The sequence below is a fragment of the Hemitrygon akajei genome, chromosome 8 (genome assembly GCF_048418815.1).
Source record: "Hemitrygon akajei chromosome 8, sHemAka1.3, whole genome shotgun sequence".
In the NCBI taxonomy this organism is placed as follows: Eukaryota; Metazoa; Chordata; class Chondrichthyes; order Myliobatiformes; family Dasyatidae; genus Hemitrygon; species Hemitrygon akajei.
The window spans coordinates 89,503,567-89,527,927 of NC_133131.1; the positions used below are offsets into that span (position 1 = coordinate 89,503,567).

Genomic DNA, 24,361 nt, shown 5'->3' on the forward strand with positions numbered 1-24,361 from the left:
TGGTTGGAGGCTCGGAGGTTCAACGGACTCGGAGTCCACTGCGGTTGGGGCGCTTTCACTGCTTGCTGCATCTGCGAGGCTGGGTCCAACAGAGCTTTTGTTGTGTGCTGCGTCTGCGAGGCCGAGTCTGGCACAGTGGAAGTCCATAGTGGGATATTCCCTTCTGCCGCCTGCATGGGATGACGAGTCTATCGGGACCCTGAGGACTTGTGGAAACTGTGTGGTGGTTTTTTTTGAACTTATAGTCTTTTAACATCTTTGGACTATTTTTATTGTGCCCATGGTCTGTTTTTTTTAAGCAATTATGCTATTGTCTGCACTGTTGTAACTATATGTTAACTATAACTATATGTAACTATGTGGTTTTGTGTAGGTCTTGTAGCTTTAGTTTTTGCTTTGTTGGGTGGTAGAGTTGGTCTTCTGACTTGGTGTGTCTGGGTAGTCTTGTTTTGTCTGGTGGGTTTGGAGCTCCTTTCCAGGGAACGTGCTAAGATGGTAGCGCGATATTAATACACAGCAGCCTCTCCGGACTCTGGATTTGGGGATTGCCAAATGTTACGTGGATCTTCTGGTGTAGTCTGTTTTGCCATGTGCTTTTGTGATATCATTCTGGAGAACGTTGTCTCATTTTTTAATGGCATTGCATTTGTGGTTTCCAAATGACAATAAACTGAAACTGAACTGAACTGAACTGAAAATACAAAATACTGAGGTGCAAAGTGACTTAGGAATCCCTGTGCAGGATTCCCTGAAGGTTAATTTGCAGGTTTTGTCTGTGGTGAGGAAGGCAAATGTGATGTCAGCATTCATTTCAAGAGGACTAGAATATAAAAGCAAGGTTATAATGCTGAAACTTTATAAAGCACTGGTGAGGACTCACTTGGAGTATTGTATGTGGGTTTGGGCCCTTAGAAAGGATGTGCTGTAACTGAAGGGAGTTCAAAGGTGGTTCACAAAAATGATTCCAGGATTGAATCACTTGTCATATGAAGAGCGCTTGATGCCTCTGGGCCTGTATTCACTGGAATTCAGAAGAATGAGGGATGACCTAATTTAAACCTATTGAATGGAGAAGCCTTAATAGAGCGGGCATAGAGTAGATGTTTCTATGATGGGAAAGTCTAAGATCAGAGGACACAACCTCAGAATAGAGGGACGTCCTTTTAGAATGAAGATGAGGAGAAATTTCATTACCCAGAGAGTAGTGAATCTGTGCAATTCACTGCTCCAGGCAGCTGTGGAGGCCAATTCTTTATGTGCACTTAAGACAGAGAATGATCAATTCTTGATTGGTCAGGGCTTGAATGGATTTTGAGGAAAGGCAGTAGATCAGGGCTGAAAGGAATACTGGATCAGCCATGATGAATTGGCAGAGCAGACTCGATGGGCCAAATGGACAAATTCTGTTCCTATAGCTTATTGTCGTATGGACATCCTTCTATCTTGAGGCTATGCTCTCTGGTCCTAGACTCCCCCAATATAGGGAACATCCACTCTGTTTAGGCCTTTCAATATGTGATAGGTTTTAATGAGATCTGCTCTCATTCTTCTAAATTACAGTGAGTACAGGCCCAGAGCCATTAAACACTCCTCATACATTAACCCTTTCATTCCAGAATCATTCTAGTGAACCCCTTGTGCACTCCATCATGTAAGTTCTTAGATAAATAAAGGGCTATGTGTAACCCTAGGTAATTTTTAAAGTAAGTACATGTTCGGCACAACTTTGTGGGCTGAAGGGCTTGTATTGTGCTGTATGTTTTCTATGTTTCTATAATGGGCCCAAAACAGATCACAATACTTAAAGTGAAGCCTCAGCATTACATTTTTGCTTTATATTCTAGTCCCCTTAAAATGAACGCTAACACTGCATTTGCCTTCCTTACCACCAACTTGAGGTGCAAGCTAACCTTTCGGGAATCCTGCATGAGAACTCCCAAGTCCCTTTGTACCTTATTCGCTCCCCATTTATAAAATAGTCTATGTCTGGATGGTCTTAGTTGGTACAGATACCCCATTTTGGTGACATTACTAAGAACCGTTTACACAGTATGATGGTGATAGAGCAAATATTTAGGGGGTAGATCAGTTGCATAGCATTGGATTTGAACATATCCATATGATTAGAAAGAATATCATTGTGGTCTTGATTTTTGCCTGGAAACTAGCAGAAGGCATTAGTGTGTTAGGAGTTGAATCACTTGCCAAAGAATACCCATCTTCTCATCTGCTGGTGTAGCTACTTTAATTAGTTTATTTATTACAGCACAGGAAGTCATTCAGCAGAGAATCACATCAGTGCCAGTCCCTAGTCCTTATTTATCTATACTGTTAGGTTTGTAACTTCAAAACATTAAACTTATTGGAAGAAAAACAAGAGAGCCGAGAGTGCGAGTCTAACTCTGTCCTTTAAGTGAGGCACACACGTATCATATGGTAGTGTCCTGATGTATGCTATTCATGTATTTTTACATATAGCCTGCAGTGAATTATTTAAGTGGACAAGAATGCTTAATCAAACAGTATTAACAATATTACTAAAATATTATTGAAATAGTAAATACACAGCATTCCTCCCTGCTTAGCTTTAAGTTCCAACTCAATGAAGAATGCATCTCAGTTATATACACAGTATACTATATAATACAACTACTATATACAGACATCCACAGCACTGTAAATTTGTAAGTTGTCCCATTCAGGCCCAAAGATTTGATCCCAGTGAAGGATTTCTTACTCTTATGGGATAATGTCTATCCTGACAAGGGGGAACACTCTGATTGGCAGGTGAGACTTGTGGCTGTGAAACAATCTCACCTTCTGGGGTCTGCTCTGTGGTGATGGTGGGAGTTGACTCTGAGATGCAGGAAGTTGTTCCAACAGTGGTAGCCATCTTTCTTCTTCCTTTTTCTTCTAGTTTTTGTATCTTGATCTTGGGAAGGTACATTTAGTTCACTGGAGTATTCTTTTACTAATCCTTCTATTGCTCACTTTACAAGCTAATCTTTCTTCTTGGTTTCTTCATCCACAACATCATCCAATGAATCTTCTGTTTTTTATATCTCTTCGACTCCTTTTTGCCTTCCATTCATCCAGCTAGCCTTTGGTCTTTGCATTTACTTTTATAAACAGCTTTATGTCTCCCACTTGAAGATCATGCAATAACCTTAATGCACACAGAGTAGATTCTGGCTCTTTATATTCACAAACACTGAATGCTTGCAACTTGCCTGAAGCCCCTTGAGCCCTCTTCCAGCTTAACACCAAGCCGCATGTCACAAGTAGCTACCTGATTATCATATCAGTAGCTTTCTCAGATATATTACCTACAAAAACTGTTGTAGTCAGACCACTGCTTTCAATACTTTAATTGTTCATTTGAGCAGCATGAACCTTCCTTGGTCCTATAATCCTTCCCACCAGAGGCAGAAAGGTTGGTACCAACACCATCCTCTGTTGGGCAGCAGTTCACGGTGTACAGTTGTACAGTATCGAGACTGTTGTCACACCATCCAGTACCCTTAAATTGCTTTCAGTTGAATTTATTGTAGGGGATGTGGCATGCAAGAGGTGAATGGATCTCCAATCAAATTATAGTTGTCTCAATTTCTCCTTCATTTGGTTGAATATTTACAGGCTTCGATTTAGGATCTTTGAAATCCCGTTCAAACTCATTTTGTGAATTGACCGAAACAGCTGAGCCAGTGTCCAATTCCATTTTAATTAATTTGGTGTCTATTTCTAGTGTAAACCATATTACTTGTTAGTCTTCAAGTTGTAAATCCAAGTCTATACAACCTGTGCAATGCTCATGATCAGATTTTTCATGCACAGATTAGTTCTGTTTTTAAAGATGCAACTTGACTTTTATCTTTTACTCTTCACTGTGCCCGACATTCTCTTTGTATGTGTCCTTCTTTGTTGTATTTTCTATGTTTCACCTTTAAATCCGCGTTGGTCTGGTGTTTGTGAGCCCCTGCCACAATGGTAACCCAATTTGTTCGGCCAGGCTAGTCTCTGTTGAGATGCTGCAATTTTGTTTACGTTCTCTTTCATTCCTGACTGCAACTCAATTGCATCTCTGTCTGCTGTTTCCATTGAAACAGCTATTTTAATTGCTCTTTTAAATACAAGCTGTACTCCAGTTAGCAACTGTTTTTGAATGCATTTTTGTAAAATTCAACTAATTAAGTAATCTCTCAGTGCACCATTTAACCCACTACTGAACTAACAATGCTGAGGCAATTTCCTCAATTCAGCCACATGTGCTAAAATGGATTCCTTTTGATTCGCTTGTGAAAATGAAAGCATTCTGCAATCAAAAGTGGCTTTGGTGTCTAAATGTTCCTGCATTTCACAATACCAGCAAAACTCATTTTTGCTGGTGTGGTTGGAGCAGTTAAACTTTGAAGCAAATTGTATGCCTTTAAACCCAATATATTCAGCAAAATCGGTACTCATTTTTCATTGGCTTTTTTATTTGCTTCAAAGTACTGCTGAAATGGCTCAGTATACATGAGCCAGTTATCCATTGAGCCATCAAATATGTCTATCTTTCTGATGTAGCCAGCCACTTCTGCTCTTTTTTATGATTATTATCACCTGGTACTCACACGTTATGACCCCGTGAATTTTTCCATTTACTGTTTTTTTTAAAAGAACTCGTGTGGTGGGCTGTATATTTTTACTCTGTTTCTCACAGTGCTTCTGCTTTTTTTTTTAGTTTGAACATCTCGCTGAGGCACGTCTGTAGCCATCTTGGGGGCATTTTAAAAATACTTCATCACCAGTATTATGATTTGTAACTTCAAAACATTAAACTTATTGGAAGAAAAACAAGAGAGCTGGAAATGTGGATCCATCTCATTTTTTTTTACTATAAGTGAGGGGTGCATGTATCACGTGGTAACATCATAACGTATGCAATTCATGGATTTTTACACATAACCCAGAGTGAATTATTTAAGCAAACAAGAATGCTTAATCAAACAATATTTAAAATATTACTCAAATATTACTGAAATACTAAATACACAATATATACCACTGCAACTTATTTTCTTTCCTGTGTCTATAAAGTCCTCTTTTGTTTGTTTTGTCACTTATCTATACTATGGAGTAACTTACAGAAACCAATGATCCTACCAATGCATTTTTGGGACATAAGAGGAAACAGCAACCTACATAGTAATACGAAGAAAGTGCAAACCCAACACATTCGGAACCCAAGATCATGATCAAACCTGGTCCGTGGAGTTGTGAGATGACCAGTTTAGTTAAATTTCAAATCATAAGTGGGAAATGAATGATGGTGGTGCAAGTCAACATCAATGTTATTAGAATCTCTGATTGAAAATGTTTCCCGCTGGTACTGGTGTTTGATTGTTACGTACCACTTAACAGAATGTTTTGTTGATGGATACTGATGGCATCATTATCTGAAGTGTAATGGATGGAAATAAGCCCAGTATTAATCAGCAAACAGCACCTCCTCTGGGTGACTAAACTTCAATAATGAAGCAGCTGTAATCTGCCCTGAAAAACTCTTGAGATGTTTTAATGCTTACATAATTGTCCCTAACTATGTTCCTTAGTACTAAAAATAATTCCTGCCAGTGAAGACTTTTTGCTATTTTGCTTTAAGTTCACTTCACTTTTACTGGGGACCCTCAGTGCTTCACTGAGTCAAATCCTACCGTGATTTCAAGACATACCCGGTTCATCTATGAAACTTAATTCTTAGGGCTAAGGCTATAATTAAATTCAAAGCCCAAATGGGATGTGAGTATCTGGTGAGTAAGAAACAGTTGTTGTCATTCTGGACAGCTATTTGCACTATTTTGCTGATGATTAAGAACATTAAGGGAGGCTAGCTCACAAATAGAGAAAGTTTGGAGACAGTGCAAAAGAGAGGATAGGCAGATGATAGAGAAGGGACTCACTCGGTCCGATGGTTTGAGGTGTGTCTATTTTAGTGCAAGGAGTATTATGAATAAAGCGGATGAGTTTAGTGCATAGATCAGCATTTGGAGCTATGATGTTGTGGCCATTACAGATACTTGGATGTTGCAGGGGCAGGAATGGCTACTTCAAGTGCCAGGCTTTAGATGTTTCAGAAAGGATAGTGAGGGAGGCAAAAGAGGTGGGGGCGTGGCACTGTTGATCAGAGATAGTGTCACGGCTGCAGAGAAGGAAGAAGTCATAGAGCGATTGTCAATGGAGTCTCTGTGGGTGGAAATTAAGAATAGGAAGGGGTCAATAACTCTACTGGGTGTTTTTTATAGACCACCCAATAGTATCGAGGAAATCGAGGAGCAGATGGGGAAGCAGATTCTGGAAAGGAGTAACAATACAAGGGTTGTTATGGTGGGAGATTTTAATTTCACAAATATTGATTGACATCTCCCTAGAGTGAGGGGTGTAGATGGGTGTGTTCAGGATGGTTTCTTAACACAATATGTAGATAAGCCTACAAGAGGAGAGGCTGTACTTGATCTGGTATTGGGAAGTGAATCTGGTGAGGTGTCAGGTCTCTCAATGGGAGAACATTTTGGTGATCACAATTCTATCTCCTTTACCTTCCTTTATCTTCTTCTATCTATCTCCTTTATCTCCTTTACATTGGAGAGGAATAGGAACAGACAAGTTAGGGAAACATTTAATTGGAGTAAGAGGAACTATGAGGCTATCAGGCAGGAACTTGGAAGCATAAATTGGAAACAGATGTTCTCAGGGAAATGTATGCAAGAAATGTGGCAAATGTTCAGGGGGTATTTGCGTGAAGTTCTGAGTAGGTACATTCCAATGAGTATTGGAAAGGATGGCAGGCTACAAGATACGTGGTGCACAAAGGCTGTTGTAAATCTAGTCAAGAAGAAGAACTTACGAAAGGTTCAAAAAACTAGGAAATGATATGAATCTAGAAGATTATAAGGTTAGCAGGAAGGAGCTTAAGAGTGAAATTAGGAGAGCCAGAAGGGGCCATGAGAAGGCCTTGGTGGGCAGAATTAAGGAAAACCCCAAGGCATTCTACAAGTATGTGAAGAGCAAGAGGATAAGACATGAGAGAATAGGACCAATCAAGTGTGACAATGGAAAGTGTGTATGAAACCGGAGGAAGCTGTGGAGGCACTTAATGAATACTTTGCTTCAGTATTCACTGAGGAAAAGTATCTTGGCAATTGTAGGGATGACTTACAGTGGACTGAAAAGCTTGAGAATGTAGATATTAAGAAAGAGGATGTGCTGGAGCTTTTGGAAAACATCAAGATGGATAAGTCACCAGGACCAGATGGGATGTACCCCAGGCTACAGTGGGAAGCAAAGGAGGAAATTGCTGAGCCTCTGGCAATGACTTTGCATCATCAGTGGGGACGGGAGAGGTTCCAGAGGATTGAAGGGTTGCGGATGTTGTTTCCTTATTCAAGAAAGGGAGTAGGGATAGCTCAAGAAATTATAGGCCAGTGAGTCTTACCTCAATGGTTGGTAAGTTGATGGAGAAGATCCTGAGAGGCAGGATTTGTGAACATTTGGAGAAACATAATATGATTAGGAATAGTCAGCATGGCTTTGTCAAAGGTAGGTTGTGCCTTACGTGCCTGATTGAATTTTTTGAGCTTGTGACTAAACACATTGATGGAGGTAGAGCCGTAGATGTAGTGTATATGGATTTTAGCAAGGCATTTGATAAGGTACCCCATGCAAAGCTTATTGAGAAAGTAAGGAGGCATGGGATCCAAGGGGACATTGCTTTGTGGGTCCAGAACTGGCTTGCGCACAAAAGGCAAAGAGTGGTTGTAGACAGGTCATATTCTGCATGGAGGCTGGTGACCAGTGGTGTGCCTCAGAGATTTGTTCTGGGACCCTTACTCTTCGTGATTTTTATAAATGACCTGGATGAAGAAGTGGAGGAATGGGTTAGTAAATATGTTGATGACACAAAGATTGTGGATGTTGTGCGTAGTGTGGAGGGCTGTCAGAGGTTACAACGGGACATTGATAGGATGCAAAGCCAGGCTGAGAAGTGACAGACGGAGTTCAACTCAGATAAATGTAAGGTGGTTCAGTTTGGTAGGTCAAATATGATGGAAGAATATAGCATTAATGGTAAGACTCTTGGCAATGTGGAGGATCAGAGGGATCTTGGGGTCTGAATCCATAGGACACTCAAAGCTGCTACACAGGTTGAGTCTGTGGTTAAGAAGGCATACGGTTCATTGGCCTTAATCAATCGTGTGATTGAGTTTAAGAGCCAAGAGGTAATGTTGCAGCTATATAGGACACTGGTCAGACCCCACTTGGAGTAATGGGCTCAATTCTGGTTGCCTTACTACAGGAAGGATGTGGAAGCCATAGATAGGGTGCAGAGGAGATTTACAAGGATGTTGCCTGGATTAGGGAGCATGCCTTATGAGAATAGGTTGAGTGAACTCGGCCTTTTCTACTTGGAGGGACAGAGGATGAGAGGTGACCTGATAGAGGTGTACAAGTTAATGAGAGGCATTGATCGTGTCGATAGTCAGAGGCTTTTACCCAGGGATGAAATGGCTAGCATGAGAGGGCATAGTTTTAAGGTGCTTGGAAGTAGTTACAGAGGAGATGTCAGGGTTAAGTTTTTTATGCAGAGTGGTGAGTGCCTGGAATTGGCTGCCGGTGGTGGAAACTCTAGGTTCTTTTAAGAGACTCCTGAATGGGTACATGGAGCTTAGAAAAATAGAGGGCTGTGGGTAAAGCCTAGGTAGTTCTAAGGTAGGGACATGTTCAGCACAGCTTTGAGGGCTGAATAGCCTGTATTGTGCTGTAGGTTTTCTATGTAACAATTGACCAGATGCATCATGGTGTGCTGTGGCAACTGCTCTGCCCATGACTGCAAGAAACTTCAGAGAACAGTGAACTCAGCACATCTTAGGAGCCAGCCTCCCCTCCAAGGACTCCATCAATGCTTCTCAATGCCTTCATCAATCATCCATCATAACCAAGGATTCCACCACCGCAGACATTCTCCCTTCTCCTCCCTCCCATTGAGCAGAAGATTAAAAAGCCTGAAAGCATCTGGTATCAGGATTAAAGACTGTTTCCATTCCGCTGTTATAAGATTATTGAACGATTCCGTGGTATGATCAGATGGATACTTAACCTCACAATCTACCATGTTGTGACCTTGCATCTTACTGTCTAACTGCACTGTATTTTTTCTGTACCTGTTACACTTTATTCTGCACTGCTTTTTTTCCTTCGTGCTATCTCAATGCACAGTTTCAATGAGCTTATCTGTATGGATGGCGTGCAAGACGAGATTTTCAGTGTGCCTCAGGACACGTGACAATAATAAACTATTTTAACCGTAGAAGAAAGCTAAGCAGCAATTAGAGCAACAAAAAAGAAACTATTCGGAAAAATCCATTAGGCCTGAAAGATTTCTTTCCAGAATAGTAAAGGGAGGTCACTGAGGAATTCCCAATTCCTTGAGCTCAGCAATTTACAAGGATGAGTGCTGCAAGCTTGTACAAAAGTCATCACCTCTAATTTTTCTTTCGGTTTACACAATGTCCTTATTTTGAAATATATTGATTTTTAAAAAAATTGTTGCTGGGTTAAAAATAATAAAAATTCCTTATCTGCAGTTGTTGTACCATGATTAAATGAAGGTGATTCACCAGCTGCTCAAGGACATGTAGAGATAGACAATAAATGCTGGCTTTGACAGTGACACACTGAACTTCGAATTGAATTGAAAACTATAGCAATCTTTTTGATATGGCACCTTGAATGGAAATTGGCACATATCAATCTCTATTAAAGAACAAAATCTTAGATAGTCCAATTTACCTTCCTAAATTATCATTAGAATCTTGTAGCTAATTTTTATGTCCATATAATTTGTAAATAACCTCAGCTAAAACCTAGAACAACACATACAAATTGCTGGAACTCAGCAGGCCAGGCAGCATATATGAAAGGGAGTAAAGAGTCAACATTTCAGGCAGAGACCCTTCATCAGGACTGGAAAGGAAGGGGCGAAGCCCAAATAAGGTGAAGAGAGGTGAGGAGCACTATCTGGGAGGGTGATAGGTGAGGCCAGGTGGATGGGGGAGGAGGAGGAGGATGCAAGAAGCTGGGAGGTGATAGGTAGAAGAGGTGAGGGGCTGAAGAAGGAGCAATGTAATAGGAGAGGACAGTGGACCACAAACTAGAGGAAAGGAGGTAGGAAACCATGGGGAGGTTATAGGTAGGTCATGGGGGTAGGGAGGAAAAGAGAAAGGTGAGACGATAACCAGAATGGGGAATAGAAAAAGAGAGAATGGGGGGAGTGATCACCAGAAGTTAGAGAGATCGATGTTCATACTATCAGGTTAGAGGCTACCCATACAGAATGTCTGTACATTCAGCTCTGTATGGCTACTCATACAGAAGTGTTGCTTCTCCAACCTGAGTAGGGCCCCATTTTGGCAGAAGAGGAAGCCATGGACAGACCTGCCGGTATGTGAATGTGAAGCTGATTAGAAATGTGTAGCTATCGGGATATCCTGGCTTCTGCGGCAGACAGAGTGAAGGAGCTTGATGAAGTAGTCCCCAGTCTGTGTTAGATCTCACCAATGTAGAGGAGGCTGCACTGGGAGCACCAGTTACAATAGATGACCCCGATACATTCACAGGTGAAGTGTTGCCTCACCTGGAAGGACTGCTTGGGACCCTGAATGGTGGTGGGGGAGGAGATGTAGCTCTTACATCAGTCACAGGAATAAGTGCCAGGATGGGGATAGGTGAGGAGTGACTAGTAGACGAAAGTCACATAGAGAAATCCCTATGGAAAGTAGGGATGGTAAGATGTGCCTAGTGGTAGGTGTTGTATATTAACTATATTGTTTGATATAAGCGTTCTTTGTTGCTTACATGATAAATTGTGGGTTTCTTTACACACACGAATGGCATACATCATCATGTCATTCTATCATACGTGCACACCTTGCTTAAAGTAAAAACGAAACTAAGACATGCATTCCTGGCTCTGTGTTTCCTTTCAATTAGTTTTATGCTATAGAGTTACAGAACATAATATTTGGATTCTGTTGGATATGATACAATGTGCTGGATATGGAAGCTCTTGGGGTATTAAGAAAGGACAAGGGGAACCCTTATCCCTGTTCAGATACCAGGAGGTTGAAGTAAGGGCAGCTGTATGGGAAATGGAGGAGATATAGAGAGCATTGTTGGTGGTGGAATGAAAGCCCTGTTTTTATTTGGGAAAAAAGTTGACCTGTTGTTTGACAAAAGGAAAAAAGATGGTCAAGAATAGAAACCCTTATCCTGAGAGCAGATGCAGTGGAGACCGAGGAGTTGGGAGAAGGATTTATACAAGTTACAAGGTAGAAGAAGTACAGTCAAGATAACTGTGAGAGTCAGTGAATTTGTAAAAGATGGAAGGAGATATTCTGTCTCCAGAGATAGAGACAGAAAGATTGAGAAGGGGAAGAGAGGTGTAAGATTCTGAAGAATCATTTGTCTCATCTAAAACATAAACTGTTTGCCATAGCTAAGAAAATGGACAAAACTTCTTCCTATGTTATAGTCCCCACAATTCAGGTTGAATAAACTGGTGACATCCCAAGAACATTCTTCAATATTTCTATACATCTAGGTTGAACTGAGTGCTCTAAAATAATATCACTAAAAGATATGTATTGGTAAGGTTAAAAACCAAAGCATTCTTCTGAGTATTTATTACTCAGGATATGAGCATAGATGGTCACTTCAGCATTTATCAGTTAAATTCAAATGTCCTCAAGGGTAATAGCGAGCCAAATTCTTGCACCACTGTGGTCGACCAGTAAAGGCGCCTGAACAATGTCGTTGAGTAAGTTCCAGGATTTCGACCCATCTTAGAAGAAAGAATGATAATAAACTTTAATCCAGTGTTTTGAATGAATAGTTATTTAAAAAAATATACAATACAAAACCTCCCTTTGTTTTATTTATATGCTCTGAAATAATGAAGTCAGAATTTACAGTACAAAGACCATCTTTATAAATGCTATACATTTATTAAAGGGATGCTTAAAACCACAATTGATTATATATGTTTATACTTAAATACACAATATTTAACAATGTTTAAACTATTGTTTTTCTTGCTTTAGCAATTTGCACACCTCCTTGCAAGAATGGTGGTCATTGTATGAGAAATAATGTCTGCTCGTGTCCAGATGGCTACACAGGAAAAAGATGTCAAAAAAGTGAGAGCTATTTTAAAGTATTACTTCTTTCCAATTGTTTAATCTAATCTTTGGCCCCATTCATTTACTCAACAGCACAATAGCTTTGGGGGCTTTACAAAGGTTGGATCCAAAACAGGTTCAAATGCAAATTCAAGAATGGAAACATCTGGCATGAGCATAGGGGTAAAGTTATTCAAAAATGAACAGCTCAAATTTCTTGCAATCGTTTCAAACTATTCTGAATTAATTTTAGCTATTGGGCAACATCTTTGCATCATTTCAGAAACATTTTTTTGCTTTATTAGAATATATTTTGCCCAGGTATTCTCATTTTATTTTTCAGTGTTATTTTGCCAACCCTTGCCAAAATACAACATTCACTTGCGTAAGCTGTATTAGAGGATGGGATATCAAAGTCCTTGAAGACTATAACTATTACATTCCTGACTGTTCTGCCTTTAGAAGGGAAGAGAAGAACCTAGCACTTAACACTTGTGAATGAAACTGCCTGTTGTCACATCAACCAGTGATTGTGATAAATTTTTGAAGTTGTATTTGCTTGTATTATAGTTCCAGCTATATGTTCTTATTTGTGTGTAATGAGGCAGTCCAATACAGATCTATATTATAAATAGTGCCTAACCATATTTACTCCAGTAGTAATGTACTACTGAGACTGTAATAGTAATTGTCTGATTTCTCAAATGCAGGAGTTTTGTTTAACCACAATGATTAGTATAATTGCAAATATTTTATGTATGTGGCATTTCTGTGCAACTCCCATGGGTGGGTAAAGATGCATGAGCTTACCCTTACTAAGATAAAATTTGAAAAATGATTATGTCATGGCCAGCAGGGATACAAACTTTTGGAAAATGAGGCAGACTAGAGACTTTGAAATTGTTAATTTGTTGTTGCGAACTTCAGTCACGTGAGTGTTGTTCATTTGTTTTTTTTTTGATCTTGGACATTAAGATACTGACTGAAAACTTGTTTATGTATTTCTGCTGATAACTTGTTATATTAGTTTTCATCATATAAAGTGTGTATTACAATCCATTACTAGAAATTAGAGTGCATAGCATCCATGGGAAACCAATGTGAATTTGGAATTATTATTTATTTATTTTTAACACATCTCTACCCGGTACTTGGTTTAGTGATACACAGCAGAATTGAATGTTGTGATCTCCGCAGTTTAAAGAGTCCATGCCTTGCTCTGGCATAAGGCATGGGCAATCATAGATTTTGTAAATGGCTACCGTAGAGAGTTCACTAAGGCCAAAACTCACCTTCATAAGGTTCCTGATGGTAAAGATATGGGCCGCTGCTGTCAAAGCAAAGCATGCCAGCCACAGCAATCAGATTTTAAAAAAATCCATAGTATTTATTTTATGCTTAAATCTACATAATTATCAAATACACACAAGCTCTATATTTTGAATGAACCCACTGATACCATGCTACAGTAAATTTTTGGTTCTGTCAGTTTGACTGGACCTATTATTCCCTCCCATTGGCTAGTAATGAAATTAAGTTCTTCCAGCTAATGCATTCTTTTCACATAGGTATCTGTGAGCCAATGTGTATGAATGGAGGAAAGTGTGTACGCCCCAACATCTGCTCCTGTGTGTCAGGCTGGAGGGGAAAAAGATGTAATACATGTAAGTAAGTCAGAGATCCTGTGCCTATTCATGGAACATAACTGTCATTCCTGGCAGTGTGTTCCAGTTACCTACCACTCTCTATCTCTTCCATTGCTTCTTGTAGAAACCTATATATCCCATCCAGTCCCAGGGGCTTATCAATCTTACTGTTTATCAGAAGCTACGCCACATCCTAATTCTTAATGTCAACATGCACTGGAGCTTGTTCTATGCTGACCTCACATTCACAAGTTCCCTCTAGTCATCCTCCTGTTCTTCCTGAAAGTGTAGAACAGCTTAGCGTTTTCCTTAATCCTAGTCACCAGGCCTTCTCAAGCACCTTCAAGCTCTCTTTTGTCCCCTTTTTAAGCATTGTCCTGGTGACCTTATAACTTAAAGGTTAACCTGATTTCTGCTTCTTAAACCCCAAGTATACTTCCTCCTTTCCCTTGTCTAAATATTCCACCTCTCTTGTCAGCCCTAATCGTCAAATACATACAAACTGTGTATTTAAAAAGATTTCACTGATACCATGCTATAGTAAATTTCAGTTCTGCTAGTTGCACTTTCACCCTACCATTCTTTCGCTGTATCAGTGGGAAAAACCTATCCAGGATCCCATGCATTGGTCCCTAAACAACCTCTATATTTTGGCTGAGAAAATTTGTTCTGAATTTACACTCCCAAGTTCCTGCCTAATACCATCACAACTAGCCCTCCCCCATTTAAATACTTTTGTATATAGCCAGCTCCTATCCTCTTCCATGACAATGTTAATGTTGAGGTCACTATCTCCAAAATGCTCACCCACCAAGAAGACCGTTACCTGACCGGGTTGGTTGCTTTGTACCAGATCTGGTATGGCTTCTCTCAATCATCTGTCTACATACTGTGTCAAAAATTCTTCCTGGACACTCTTAATAAATTCTACCCCATCTAAATCTTTTGCACTTAAGGAGGTGTTGATCAATATTAAGGAAGTTAACTCACACTAAATGTTCCTAATTGTATTTATCCAAATTAAGCAACCTAGAATTCATCTAAACTAGTACCACTGAAGGCTAAGACACAGTCCTTGTGATGGATTACACGTGGGCCAGAATGAAACCAACATCCACGCTAGGAGCTTTGCTACCACAATCAGGAAAGTTTTAAATTAAAGTGGTGGGGAAGGAGAAGTACAAGCAGCAAGAGGAGAATTATTAGCTGCATTTGGCAGAGCAACTGGGATTATTTTAAGGATCAGAATTTGAGGGTTGCATGTAGAAGATTTTTGTTGCACCATGTAGATACCCCATGAGGGAAGGAGCATTCCTGGATCTTGGGGAATGTAGCTGTTTGATAAACAGAGTGACCTTGGGGGATCATTTTGGAGATGATGCCCATAACTCTGTACATTTCAAATTAGTTGTGGAAAATAGGAATAACGTTTTTTAAATTGAATGGATGGAAGTAGAGAAAGAAAGGAAAAATAAAGATTGGTCGGTGACCATTCATTATAATTTTCATTAGTAGTACAATGAAAGGCCATCAATTTAAAACTTTAACTTTGTTTCACTTACCATATAGTCTCTCAAAACTGTTGACCATATAGCATCTCCAACACTGCTGACTGGGAATGAATTTCAAAATTTGTTTTAAATTACAAGTACTATTCACTTACTCTTCATATCCTTGTGTTTACGATGTACTGTACATTGGAATTCAAAAATGCTAGAATCCACTTTAATCTTTTGGCAATTTAGCTGTCTGTATACAGAAGTGCAAAAATGGAGGAGAATGCATTGGGCCTAGTACCTGCTATTGTCTGCCTGGATGGGAAGGATTACAGTGTCAAATACGTAAGTCCACTTTCAATAGTTATCTCTTTCTTGTTTGTAATATGATGAGAATGCTTGCAATGGAAAGGTATGAGTATCTGGAGCTACAACAACATGGCGCTGTAAAGGAGCGTTCTCCTGATTTTGTGCCATTTTCATCACCTGTCACAGACAAATGATAAGGAACAAAGACACTGCAAAGCCAAACAAAAATGCGCAATTACAGTGAGAACGATCCGATGAAAAGTGGGAGAGATGTATTTCCATAAGAGGAAAATGTAAAAAAATAAACTTGTATGTATCCCAATTTTCTTAAAAATAGAAATACAGGTGAGAGCTGCAGGTGGTTCAATGTAACAGAAAGGGTAGTGAATGTCTTGGCATATTGAACACCCTCTAAATTTAAAGGTTAACTATCTCTAAAACCACTGTCTAATCTAAACGTGATACAAACCAAAACATCTTCGAGCTTGTCCCACATATTTCCTCCAAGAGCTATGCTGTACGGGTTTAAAAGCTGAAAACACCCTACTGTCATTTCAATAGCAGAACATCATGAAAGTTTTTCAGCAACTATCCAGTGTTATTAGATTAACCCTTCAAATCCTAGCCTTTTAATTCGCCTTTCCTTGTTCGACAACAAAACCTCAGGTTGCCTTTTGAGGACATAGTGCACATTTTCTATATGCTTAAGCTCATGAGGAACAGACTAGGGAGCTGCTGAGGAATCAATCTGCCTTACCCGTGGAAGATAGGAGGGCTGGTAACGCAGAACCTGTTCCTGTTGGACACACCTCTCAGTGAAGAAGATCTCCCTTGTGTTTCCCTTAATATTTCAGCTTTCACCCTTAACACATAACTTCTAGTTGTAGTCCCATCCAGCCTCAATGGGAAAAAACATGCTTGCATTTACCCTATCTATGTAGTATGTACCCTCATAATTTTGTATACCTCTATCAAATCTCCCATCAATCTCCAGTGCTCTAGGGAATAAAATCCTAACCTATTCAGTCTTTCTGTGTAACTCAGATCCTCAAGTCCTGGTAGTATCCTTGTAAATTTTCTCTATGCAATTTCAATCATATTGATATCTTTCCAGCAGATAAATGAACAGAAATGCACACAATACTCCAAATTAGGCCTTACCATCGTCTGATACAACTTCAACATAACATCCAAACTCCTGAGCTCAGTATTTTGATTTATGAAGGCCAATGTCCAAAAGCTGTTTTCATCACCACCCTATCACTTTCAAGGAATAATGGTTCTGTATTCCCAGACCCCTCTGTTCCATTTCACTCCTCGGTGTTCTTCTGTATAAGTCCTACCCGGGTTTGTCCTCCCAAATTGCAAACACCTCACACTTTTCTGCATTAAATTCTATTTGCCATTTTCAGGCCATTTTTTCAGTTGTTCAAGATCCCTTGCAAGCTTTGATAGTCTTCCTCACTGCCCACTGTGCTCACAATCTTTGTCATCTGCAAATTTGCTAATCCAGTGTACTACATTATCATCTAGATCATTGATACAGATGACAAACAACAATTTCACCAATTCCTGTGGCACAGTTATAGTGAGAAAGATCTCCAGTCAGATCATTCACAGGACTCCAGTCAGAGAAATAACCATCTACTACCTATCACTCTCTGGCTTCTTCCACAAAGCCAATGTCTAATCCAACTTACTACCTCATCCTGAATGCCAAGCGACTGAAACTTCTTGACCAACCTCTCACGCTGGACCTTGTCAAACATTTTGCTAAAGTCCATGTAGACATATCTACTGCCTTGCCTCATAAACTCTCCTAGCAACTTCCTCAAAAAACTCTCTAGAATTGGTTAGACACAACCTACCATACACAGAGCCATGTTGACTACCCTTAATCTATCAAAATACTTGTATATCCAGTCTTGTAAAATACCTGCCAATAACTTAACCTCAATTGATCTCAAGCTCACTGGCATACAATTTCTCAGCTCATTCTTTGAGCCTTTCTTAAACAATGGAACAACATTAACTATCTTCCAATCTTCTGGCACTGCTAGGGCTCCTACAATTTCTGTACTAGACTCCCACAATGACCGAGGAACACCTTGTGTGGCCTCATCATGACAGTAGAGGAGGCCATGGATTGATTTATCAGAATGGGAATGGGAAGTGGAATTAAAGTGGGCCTTTAATTTCACTGGGGATTTTGTCTCTTCTTCAGGTTGGAGGATCAACGCCTTGTATTCTGTTTGGGTGGCCTTCAACCTGATGGCATGAACATCAATTTCTCAAACTTCCAGTAATGCCCCCCCCACTCTCCTTCACCATTCCCCATCCCCTTTTCCCTCTCCAACCTTATCTCCTTGCCTGCCCATCACCACTCTCTGGTGCTCCTCCCCTCCTTTCTTTCTTCCATGGCCTTCTGTTTTCTCCTATCAGACTCTCCCTTCTCCAGACCTGTATCTCTTTCACCAATCAACTTCCCAGAACTTTACTTCATCACTCCCCCTGCCAATTTCACCTATCACCTTGTGTACTCTCTCTCCCCTCCCCACCTTTAAAATCTACTCATCTTTTTTTCTCCAAGCCTGCCAAAGGGTCTCGGCCCAAAACGTCAACTGTACTTTTTTCCATAGATGCTGCCTGGCCTGCTGAGTTCCTCCAGCATTTTGTGTGTGTTGCTTGGATTCCCAGCATCTGCAGATTTTCTCTTGTTTGTAAAGCCAAGTGAGTTGAGTCCAGCTCTAACTCAGTCAACAATTCTATAACTTGTGCAGCCCAAATCCTGCGAAGAGTTACACTAACGGATCAATAGAACTATTAAGAAAATTATGCTGTGCTATCAGAAGTTTAAAGTAAATTTATTATCAAATTATTTATATCTTACCATATACTACTGTGAGATTCATTTACTTGCTGACGTTCACAATAGATCAAAGAATTACAACAGAATCAAAGAAAACCTCACAGAAAGACTGACAAACAACCAATGTGGAAAAGAAAGCAAACTTTGCAAATATCAAATAATAAATAAATAATACTGAGTTGAAGAGTCCTTGAAACTGACCCTGTAGGTTTTGGAATCTGGTCAGAGCTCAGGTTATTCACGTTGGTTCAGGAGTCTGATAGTGAAGGTAATAACTATTTCTGAACCTGGTGGTGTGGGACCTAAGGCTCTTGTACCTCCTTCCTGAAAGCAGCAGCAAAACGAGAGTATGTTCTGAGTGGTGTGGGTCCTTGCTGATGATCCATCAAATATAAATGGTTAAAGGATTTTAGCTGTTCATAATTTTTTTCGAACAAAATCACTGATCTCCTGATCAAGAACGTCCAAAGAATGAGACAATTAACTATTTAAGCCAATTTTGCAAGGTGTCCCTACAGCCTTTCACTGGAGCCTATGATATTTTTGAGACCCTAGAAACCTTTCTTACAACTTTCTGGACACTGTTATACAATTACAGCCATTTTTTTTTTACATTAGAGTGACCTAAGAGTTGCAAGAAAGGGCTTGCACAACTAATCAAATAAAATTAAAATCTTCCTGTTAATAGCTTTAGTGGAGGAAAAGGACATGGAATAAATTTTTCACATTTTGGATTTTGTTTGTTGTCAGGAAGGTTTCACCCACACCTCCTTCAGACAGTCCCACCACAAGATGGTTTAGGTGTAGTTCCAGAGGCCAGTTCATCTTCATAATGGCCCATAATTCACCTTTGAGGATGAATTTGGCAAGGGGGTGGTAGAAATTGTTGAAAATTGTACTGTTTATATTTTGCACTATATAAATATTGATTTGCTTTTAATTTTTCACAGCTGTATGCCAACAAAAATGCTTGTATGGAGGCAAATGTATTCTTCCAAATGTGTGTTCTTGTCGTCCAGGATATACCGGAATCATTTGTGGTAAGAAGGTGAGCTCAAATTTTCATTATTGATATTTTTACAAAGAAGTAAAGTACGTAACAATTGCTTATTTCGTACTTTAGCCAAAGTACTCTAGCTGACATTGGGTTAACTAGTACCTGCCCAGAACAGCACGTTCAGAATAAATAAACTTTTACTGAATCCCAGTTTCGTTCTGTAGGCCCCTGGCACTCCTCAGGCTCGCTCAGCTCGCTTCCGTCTAGGGGGAGCAGCCTTCGGCCCCGCCAAACTGGGTAATCAGCTGGTGTGGATGCTGTGTGATGTCCCCACCATGCCAAATAACAGACAGCACACCATATGTGATTAAATGATTACATTTTGTAGATCTTACTAGAACTAAGTGATTATTAACGATACAGTATATATGACGGCAAAGCAAATAAAGAAAAGGCACCAAAACTTATCAAAGTCCAAACCACTTTGTGCACAACCATTGGAGCTCAATTAACAAAGTCTTCTGGCCACCATTCGATCCCCTCAGAGCTCTTCGACTTGTAGCTCAGGACCACCCGAAGTGATCAACCAAGCACCCCCTGTCTTCGTCTCCTCGCCGAAAATCCTGGCCTCGGACCCCCGCTCGGGGTCCGTTCTGTCGCCCAGCTTACAGCATCGCGTCCTCTCTCTCTCACCCCCTTGCACCGACTCCCCAAATGCCCACCAACAATATCTTACAGACCCAGAAGAGAGAATAACATTAAGTCCAATTGGTTAACAAATGAATACAATCCCCGTTATCAGCAACTCTAAACCCAAACAAACTGCGAGAGAAAGCACTTATCATAACAAAGAAGCATTCCTACTTTTAACAAAACAAAGAAGCCATTTTGATTAACATACGCAGTAACAAAGAAAAAAGAAACCCCCTTACCCAATAAGAAACCCCCTTACAGTACCTTGCCCTATTTGAGCTGCTTCTACACCCACAACTTCTCATTTGTTGACAGCAGAAGAAAGCTTCCATGAGCTTAGTGTTATTTTATCTCGAGCTTAAATATTTGTTTCTTATCATCCATTCCACACCACTCCAATTCAAAGATGAACCACTTTCATGATAATAAATGGTATTGGTATTTCCAGAGGCTATATCCCCATCTGCCATACTTGATCAGAATGAGGGTTAATATCTCCAGCATATGTCATTAAACTTGTTGCTATATGGCAGCAGTACATTGCAATACATAAACTGTAAATTACAGTACTCTGTGTATATATTATAATATTAAATAAGTAATGACAAAAAAGAACGTAGTGTGGTAGTGTTCATGGATTGAATGTCCATTTATTATTTTGATAACAGAGGAGAAGAAGCTATTCCTGAATCATTGTATGTCTGCCTTCAGGCTCCTGTACCTCCTCCCAGATGATAGCAAAGTGAAGAGGGCACGGCCTGGGTGATGGGAGTCCTTAATGATGGATGCCCCTTTTTTGAGGCATCGCTCCTTGAAGAAGCCGTGCATGCGGTGGGGTGGGGTGCGGGGGGTGACTAGTGCCCATGATAGACTGAGTTCACAACTTTCTGCAGCTTATTTGGATCCTGTGCATTGACCCCCACCTCCCACTATACCAGATGGTGTTGCAGCCAGTCAGAGTGCTCTCCGCGGTACATCTGTAGAAATTTGAGAGTGTCTTTGCCTTTTGTCACTGCTGGCTAGCCTTCCATTCACTATCTATACCTCACTAATGATAATTGTTTACTATTCCTGTGGTTACAGACCTAGACTGCCCTCAACATAGAGTAACACTTCCATGCTACGTTGCTGTCTTTTCACAGCCTCAACACCCCAATTCCATCAGGCACCCTACAGCCCTCCACGTGCTTCATGTTCATCCAACTCTGGTCTCTTGTCTGACCCTACTCCATTAGTGCCATATTAATAGCCCAGTCTTCAGCTGTTTTGCCTTGACCTCAGAAACTCCCTAGTGCACACCTATCTCCTCCTACAAAATTCTTAAAACTATCTACATGCTGTATATCCTGCAACAAGATATTTTAAATACTCATCCAAATTTTTTTTATGAGGTCCAACCCAAAGACAAAATTTGCACTCCATCAAAAACACTTGGCTTGAGTCCTTAAGAAATATAGGACTAAATATTTCCTTTTATTTCTTTATATCTGATTATCCTGTGGTACATCTCAAAATGTTACTTAAACGCAAGCATCGTTCACTCTTGGGTTTTCTACTTCAGCTAATTTAGTTAAGATCAGCCAATTTAGTATAAATTAGTATTTAAAAAGGGACATTTTTTCTGTATTGCTTTGTCATTATAAACCTTTTACTGTCGTAAGGAAAGTGTTCAGTTTGGATTACATAATTAATACCCAATGCATAAGTTATAACCGGCTTGCCCTTCACACCAGGACAAATAAATCTGTCATGATTGTTTCTGAGCAAAATCTGATCACTTACAGTCACAATTAATTGTTCCTTCTTTTTCCAGATACCATTGAAACTGGGTTAACTTGACCCCAGTATCTAATTTCTTCTAGCAATAATGGACATTATGCTGAATTTGACTGAGAACTGGAAATTAACATTGCTCAATTATTAACATTGCAGAATTAAATTAAACCATGCACAGATACTTAGAGCTCTGTATTAAACTGTAGGGCTGTTCAGAGGTTTGAGTAATTTGGTGTTTATAGCTAAGTAATGAGGTGTTGTAAAGCAAATGTATTGGCTCTCATATCACTTCCTCTTGTAGCTTTACTACCTCAGTGCAATGCTCAAGCATTCATTACCGGACACTTGGAAGATCACCTGTTTTTGTGAAACATTTACATAATCTCCACCTACTGTGGAACATTTTAACCTGATTTGTTTACTAAATTTTAGCAGAAAATCAAACTGTTTCTAAGATTTGTTTTAATTGCATTGGAATTATTTGCAGTTACAACTGTGGGATCTGCAACCACACTGCTAAATGTAATCCCACAATAACATCGCCCAGTGCTTTTCCCATAGCATTGCACAGAAATTGACAACAATTTGGAGTGGCTTGTGGTAAATAATTTAGAATGATTTCAGCTCGTCTTCCTTATTTACAACAGGTTAGCAGATCTCAATTTCAGAGTTCAGAGGGAAGAACTCATCCAACCAGACACTTTCCAAGTGGAAAAGCATTTAATCAAGGAAAATGATCCCTTATGTAACAGACTAGAAAGCTAACAGTATGCTTAGGAGACACAAGAGGTTCTGCAAATGTTGGAATCTGAAGCAACAAAATGGTGGAGAAACTCAGAGTCAGACAGCATCTATGGGGGGAAATGACCAGTCAGCATTTCAGACTAGGACCATTTATCAAGAATAGTTCCTCCAAAATTTTGTATGTATTGCTTGTATTTAAGCTCAAAATATACCATGCTAACATTAAGATTTGAACATTTAAAATCTCTCACCAGGCTTTGAGCAGTATTTTAAGAGACATTACCCCATTTGTATTAAATACCACATTAACATATGGACCAAGCAACAACATATGCTAGAGGTTCATTCACTAATATCCCAACAATTTGTATTATAGATTAAATCAAACATACTTAAATGTGTAATAAGTATTTATTGTGGGGGGGGGGGAGAATTTCATCTTGGTCAAGCTGAACTAATGCAAACTTTTTTAAAACATTAAGTTACTAAAACTAGTTAGGTACGCCATTTACTTCACTACCATGGATGTTTTTATCCCAGATGTGGTGGCTCAAAACTATAGTTCAGTATTGTCTTAACTTCATCTACAAATCTCTGCCACTTATGTAACATAATATTTAAGCAACCACATTAAGTGGGCTTCTAGGAGATGCATATACTTGTGCATATTCTACCAGAACTGGAATTATTACTACAATTTACCTACAACCATACAGTACACTTTTGTACGAACATCCCATACATTCAGAATAAGGTTTGGAATCTTGTCTAATTGGTTATGTTTTCTTTTACATAAAGTACAATGTTTTATACTGTACTAAATTAAGAAATTGATAAAAATCATCATTTTATCATTGAATTATAAGATTAGCTTTGGTTTTAAGAATTTGATGTCCAAGTTCATGGAATTCATGCACAATGTGTTGCAATGTTCCCTTTATTCCAGTTGCATGTTACTGACTTTTATGCCATACAATATTCGTCTTAAGACATTTTTAAATAAAGGTGTTCATAAAGTTTGTTGAAGTATGTTTGAAATCCACTAATCTAAATCAATTAATCCAAATTATTTGTTTTAAACTATTTCTTTAGATGTGACCCATCAAAAATGTTTAAGATTTGATTATCAATTATTGAAAAATTGTTGCATAATGTGTATATACCAAATGTATTCTTAATGCCTAAGTTGTTTTGTTTAATTAACACTGTACATATATATTACATATGAGCATTAAGATTTTCATGTAAAAGTATTGAATTTATTTTTAATTACCGAGTTGTAAATTCTGTACATTCCAAATAAACACATGAAATCCAAGACATATTTAAATAATCAAGGAAAGAATATTGTGTCTCTGTAGTTAATGAAAGGTTATTCAACATCAGTGCAGAAAATACATCATGCCCTGTACAACGATTACCCCAATGAATAAAGATCATGATGGAAGCACTATGGGGAAGTACGGGGACCAAGGAATGAGAAAACTGACAATGGGAATAATGCGTAGGACATGGAAGATTTAAAAAAATAGCACCACAGGCAAAAGAGGTGGATTTGTGGTGTACGTAGCTGCTTTCGCAATGATCATGAGACAAGTAGTGGACAGACCAATTGA

At 39.3% G+C, this 24,361-nt stretch overlaps 1 protein-coding gene across 2 annotated transcripts in view; it reads left to right on the forward strand.

Annotated features, from left to right (window-relative positions):
- vwde (von Willebrand factor D and EGF domains) overlaps positions 1-24,361 on the forward strand; it is a 222,673-nt gene that overhangs the window by 192,055 nt on the left and 6,257 nt on the right. Inside the window, exons 28-32 of one of the 2 annotated variants that reach the window (XM_073054146.1) lie at positions 12,138-12,233; positions 13,784-13,879; positions 15,607-15,702; positions 19,486-19,583; positions 22,039-22,445. In XM_073054146.1, the coding sequence (XP_072910247.1) occupies positions 12,138-12,233; positions 13,784-13,879; positions 15,607-15,702; positions 19,486-19,583; positions 22,039-22,059 (407 nt within the window). In that variant the 3' untranslated portion in view covers positions 22,060-22,445. Of the gene's footprint in view, positions 1-12,137; positions 12,234-13,783; positions 13,880-15,606; positions 15,703-19,485; positions 19,584-22,038; positions 22,446-24,361 lie in introns of those variants that run through there. The other variant, XM_073054145.1, reaches the window with a different exon arrangement.